Source organism: Malus sylvestris, chromosome 15 (assembly GCF_916048215.2).
Source record: "Malus sylvestris chromosome 15, drMalSylv7.2, whole genome shotgun sequence".
In the NCBI taxonomy this organism is placed as follows: domain Eukaryota; kingdom Viridiplantae; phylum Streptophyta; class Magnoliopsida; order Rosales; family Rosaceae; genus Malus; species Malus sylvestris.
In genome coordinates, this window is record NC_062274.1 from 53,030,685 (window position 1) to 53,036,321 (window position 5,637).

General features: G+C 39.5%; 1 protein-coding gene across 1 annotated transcript; it reads left to right on the top strand.

Annotated features, from left to right (window-relative positions):
• The first annotated feature begins 1,816 nt into the window (after nt 1–1,816).
• On the top strand, nt 1,817–5,138 carry LOC126603429 (uncharacterized). The gene is made up of 5 exons (XM_050270273.1): nt 1,817–1,986; nt 2,382–2,467; nt 2,558–2,618; nt 2,955–3,041; nt 4,781–5,138. The coding sequence occupies exons 1-5, from the start codon at nt 1,906–1,908 to the stop codon at nt 4,871–4,873; spliced, it is 408 nt and encodes a 135-aa protein (XP_050126230.1). The 5' UTR covers nt 1,817–1,905; the 3' UTR covers nt 4,874–5,138.
• Nucleotides 5,139–5,637: the final 499 nt, after the last annotated feature.

The window sequence follows — 5,637 nt, forward strand, 5'->3', positions numbered from 1 at the left end:
AAGATCAACTTAGAATGTCTTGGTCTAGATTTATTATTGAATAGTTTTGGTTGGACTTTTAGCCCCATTTTTCCCAAAAAAAAAACTATTATTTTCAATAAAAATTTCAATGTGCTTCTAATAGAAGCGCTTATGAGTAGAAGTTTTTTTTTTTTTTTTTGAATTTTAAAAGCACAAGTTTTGAACGAATGTACTCTAGAACTCTGTTAACAATTACAGTCCAAATAGAAATTATGTTAGTCTTCCTTAACAGAATGGAGTTAATTTCATCATTTAAAGTACTTGAAGCCAAGAACATGTTCCATACGAGTAGAGTCTTCGTCAATCTCTACTCGAGCACTCTCAAGTCTCATCTTCTTAAATTTAGCAATCTTTGTATTTATACATGACCAGTGTTGCTCTTGTGCCTTTTGTTGCACCCTTGGGTACTTGATCAACTCAGCCATGTCACATCCAATTGAAATGGATGTGGTGTCCATACCCGTTGTAATCACGTCGTGCAAAAAAAGAAACAATTAAGTCATTCTATACTTTTCACTCTCATTTTATCCTTCCTCACTTCTCTGTTTGTTTTTGGTTCCTTGGGGTACCGTTTGGTACGTGGGACGAGACGGAATGGAATAGGACGAGGCGTTCTTTCCCACGTTTGGTGCGCCTAAAACGGGTGGAACGTGCTGTTCCACGAAACAAATTTTGGATGAATTTTCGTCCCACCTCACCCCCTGGAACGACTCGTTCCACATCCGTGGAACACAAAATTATAACATCTCCGTCTCCTTCTTCCTCCTTGTTTCCATCCGAGGGCATCTTTGCTCTCTCTCCATTCCGTCCCGTCTTGTCCCGTCCCGTCCCATCCCATTTTGTTCCTTCCCGTCCCGTCTGCATACCAAACGATACCTGATTTATCATTGATTTATTCAATCATGTGACTAAATATAAGAGGAAGACTAGCTACAAGCGGATAAAAGAGTGTGGAAACCATTTGCTGACACCATATATTGCCACTCACCCAAAGAAGTCCAATAATAGTGTCCTCACTAAGGTCATACTTCTCTTGCAATGCAAGCGACCGCATCCACAAAATTTTGCTTGGCACCACCGCTCTTGTTGCGTGCTTGTGTGTGCTCTTCCATGATTGCCCTAGTGAGCCGGTCTCGTCCTGCCCCATGCTTGGCAAATGCCTCTTCCTCTAGGGGGAACATCCACCGCAGCCATGGAATCTGTTCCGCCACCATGGCAAGCGATGCGCCGAGCTTTAGTCCGTTGGCTAAAATGGGCTTGAATCCTAGCCCTTGCTCATCTGTTACTTCCTATGAGTTAACGTTTCCCAAATGCTAGCAGCTTGCTATGTTCTTGAAAGCCACTGTTCCCAAATGCTAGCCTTGGCATGTGTAGTTTTGGTGGCTGAATCAGGAGACCAACTTGTGTGACACGAATACATTGCCACGATGGTATTTGTGCCGATACAAGGAAGTGTGTTACCACTCTGGCTTCCGGAGTTGGAGAGTTTTTTAGTATGCCGGAACATCACCTACTCACAAACAAGAAAGGTGATGATCTTTAGCTTTACTTGTGCAGGTCCCTACACCATGTCATTATACAAGTGGAGGGATACTTGAAAAAAAAAATTTCTCCACTTGTGTAATGACATATCGAGCATCATTTCGTGTTTCCGGCATATTAAAAAATCTCTGTCGGACTTGCTACATGTACACACTCCTTGGCCCAATTGGGCTTTCATTCTTTTTAGCCAGATTCTATTCAGCCCGCCGTTTGGAGAATACGGTTTTTGACAAAAATACCCCTAACCATTTCATCATCTCAGTGAGTCGTCGTCGGAGGCCATCTCGCTGGAAAAAAGAGCAGAGAGAGAGAGAGAGAGAGAGAGAGAGCGAGGGAGATCAGATGGCGACGACGGCGTGTTTCATCATCGTCAGCAGAAGCGACATCCCTATTTACGAAGCTGAAGTCGGATCCGCCGCGAAAGTATCATTCTTTCTCTCTTTCCCTTTCAATTTCTGATTTCCATTGCTTGATTCCTCGCGACAATCAATCAAATGATTTCTCTCGAAATCTCATCAACTTAAATCGAATTTTCAATTAATTAAAGTGGGTTTCTTCATTTCTTGGCAATCTCTGCATCTACAATGCTTGCTTCAATTTCTGCTATTTTTGTTTAATGATTCAATTTCTGTTATTTTTGTTTAATTATTATTTAAGTAATCTAAACTGCGGGGAGGGAGATTCAAACTCGGGTGTAGAGCGGAACACATTCGTGCTAGGCAATGTAGTTAATAATTTGTAAATTCATCAGAATATTTGTGTTTGTATGGCTAAGTACTCAGATGGGTAATGGGTGTTGGTTTGACACTTTGACACAGAGAGAAGATGCTGCTCAGTTGCATCAGTTCATATTACATGCCGCCCTCGATATTGTGCAGGACCTTGCCTGGACTACCAGTGCCATGTGAGCCAGCCACTTTTTTCTGTACCCTCTATGCTCCTCTCGTCGACTCGTTTACGCATATTATTGATCTTTGTGACATTTTCGGTGCAGGTACTTGAAAGCAATCGATCGCTTTAATGATCTGGTGGTTTCCGTCTATGTTACGGCTGGTCATATCCTTCATATTTTCAGTTCAAATATTTGTGTCAACTCCACCTATCTTAGAATTGTATGTTTATTGATGATGTGTTATTTTCTGTGCCGGTTCTTGTGCAACTCCTTTGTTTTTTAAATCAAGAAAGTGTCTTTAACTTATAACATTGATAATGTCAGCAGATGGCATAACTACGATGCTGAATATATATACTTATGTTGTCTTTAATTTCCATATTCATTGCTGTTGCCATAGTTGTCAAGGCTGAGTGAAAGGTCTCCTCGTTTTGTGCCTAGTTGTACTCTGTTAGGTAGCGTACAGTTTCCAGTTTGACATTTTCTTTAACTATGCATACATACACGACTTATGCTACTTCATGACTCTCGTAACGATGATGGAATCAAGAGCTTCTTCCAAGAGGTTCATGAGCTTTATATCAAAGTAAGTCACTACATTCCATCAGCCCTTTATTTAAAGTTCATTTTTACAATTCCGCAGGTTCTTAATGTTTGATGTGTTCTTTGTGGAATCCCTATGTCATCTACACTCTATACTTCTAATCTTGTAGCCTTGGGATGGCATGAGATGAATAGAGGTGAACTATGTATTTTCTGCTATGCGTTTTGTAATTAGGAAAAGTAGAAGTTGGATAGCTAAGTTTTAATTATTGTTGCTTAGCAAAAGGGCTAGCTCTCATTAGAAAGCACGTAGTTACAGTGCCTAGGACCCAAATCAATTTGATTCCTATAGAATGCATAGTTCAGAATCTCCGTTTTTTGAAGACTATTTCTAGTTCAGTGTTTCTCTGGAACTATAAATGCATTGGGAACCAAAACAAAGCAAGAGATTGAAATATAAATGGTCATGATCAGTTGTTAGTGCCTAGGAAACCTTTGACTTGTTCAGTCTTCTCGTTACTGTTACGAATATCCTCTGATACAAGCAAATAAGCTCACATTTTTTTTGAAAATGAAACTACTTGTGAGGAAGATTCTCTGGTGGTATCTTGGGTGAATAGGTGAATAGTCTTATAGAAGTTAGAGAGTAGAAATTCACTGGCAATATCACTGAAAAGAAAATATGTAGAAAAAATATACATTATGTGTGTCTGTGTGGGCATTCTAAATATGATTAACAGCGTTTTCATTTGTGTATTACAAAATATGGCTTTGGAAATAATTTTGTTTGATAATGTACACACTTGTGCTGTTAATCTTTTGACACGTATGTATACAAATTTGCACATTCTTTCAAAGCAGTATTTGCACAATCCTGAGTATTGTTTTTCGTCTAATATGTGTTCCAAGTCCATCTATGACTAGCAAAATTTTCCATTTTATTGTTAGAGAAATGCTAAGGAGACTCTCAAAAGTGGGACTCTCCATGGACTCTCTGCCACCTCACAGTTTAACGTGAATTCCCGTACCAACATATTATAATATGAATTGAATGCAATTTGGGGTGGTATCCAGTATCCTATCTTCAAACCTAAGAGCCTTCCAGTACAAGTCTCGTCTTGTAAAAGAACTTTTGAGATTTCTGTCAATGTGACTTGGTGGAGAAGCCTAAGCATGGGTTCTGTGGGTAACATTTTTCCCAAGCCTTATCTCTTATAATGGATTTGGGTGTGGGAGTTTAAGAGTGCTAAAATTTCAAATTGATGACACTTAAAAACACGGGATAAGTTATAGCACTTGTAACATTTCTTGTTTGGCTAACCTACATGATGAGATTTAACTACGAAATTCAAAGTTGTGTATGGAGGTATCAATTATTTGTAAATGGACGGTGGTGACGGGTAAAGTTTATGTTAGTAGTGGTGATGGTGCTAGTGGTAAAGTGGTGGCAGGGTGGTATAAATGGTGGGGGCCATGACGGTGGGTGGTGGTGTTAATGGTGGTTATGGTGATGGTAGATTTTGGGATTGAGGTAGATTTTAAAGTTAGGATGCATGAAATCTAAATACCGAGTTTTTGTCTTTCCTTTTCTGGCGAATCCAAATAAGGAAATTAGTTTGTCATTTCACAGAATCTTGAGATTTGTCTAAACACTGTTAATTATTTCATTACACAGTTTCCATTTCCATTTCACACTGTTAATTGTTTCATTACACAATTTCCATTTCATAACACAAACACATGAACCGATCATTGACTCATAAGATGTTTGTGAACTTGCAGACTCTTCTTAATCCCCTGTACCTGCCTGGTTCGCGAATTGCGTCATCACATTTTGATACAAAAGTCCGTGCCCTTGCACGAAAATACCTCTAGGGGCCATGTATCTGGTGGGTGGATAAACTCGTGATTCTTCGGAATGGGGTGCACATCTTCCATGCCTAGATGATTTTGAGACCTTTCCTTTTTGTTTCCTTTTCTGTGATTCGAGTTCAAGATTGTGACCTATAAAACACCGTATTTAGCGTATCTTCATGCATTACAAGCATTTGGTATCGCATTTATATATATGTCATCACTAACAGTTGTATCATAACACATGTTATTCATACTAACATCTTATAGTAGCCTTTGCGAGAAATTGTTATTCTTTTGCTCCCCATATTCGTGAGTGACTAAAGACGTATATTATTCCTGTGGTATTTCTTTTGAGGTCAAAACTTTAGGATTAAGTCTATCAACATTTTATTTTCTAGTGGCTATCGGTATCTTTCTGCACCGGGAGGCCGGAGGCCATTGCCGTGGCCTTCTGCCGCACTAAAAAGTGTTGATTGATCCGTGGAAACATACTACAAAACTTCACACGCACATTCAATTCGATTCATGTTAACTATACTCAAATTGCTAAACCATTTCTTGAATTGGTTCATGCATGATCTTTGGGGGAGTGCTTGATCAGTTCGATCATTTGGCCATAAGGCCGTAAGTAGGATGTTTCACGACACGAGCGTGCGAGTATGCCGATTGTCCGTTCCTAAGATACCAAATGAGTGCGAAAACCACGTCTAACAACGTAATGCCTAAACGAGAGTAAAACACTTGAGATTTGCTGTTTCTTTTCTCAACAACACAACATGGGA

What these genes read in the sequence shown, in the direction of transcription:
- LOC126603429 (XM_050270273.1), top strand. Translation starts at nt 1,906, where the DNA reads ATGGCGACGACGGCGTGTTTCATCATCGTCAGCAGAAGCGACATCCCT. An exon ending in GCCTGGACTACCAGTGCCAT is followed by an intron (nt 2,468 to 2,557) that starts GTGAGCCAGCCA and finishes TTTTCGGTGCAG; the next exon opens with GTACTTGAAAGCAATCGATC. An exon ending in TTCATGAGCTTTATATCAAA is followed by an intron (nt 3,042 to 4,780) that starts GTAAGTCACTAC and finishes GTGAACTTGCAG; the next exon opens with ACTCTTCTTAATCCCCTGTA.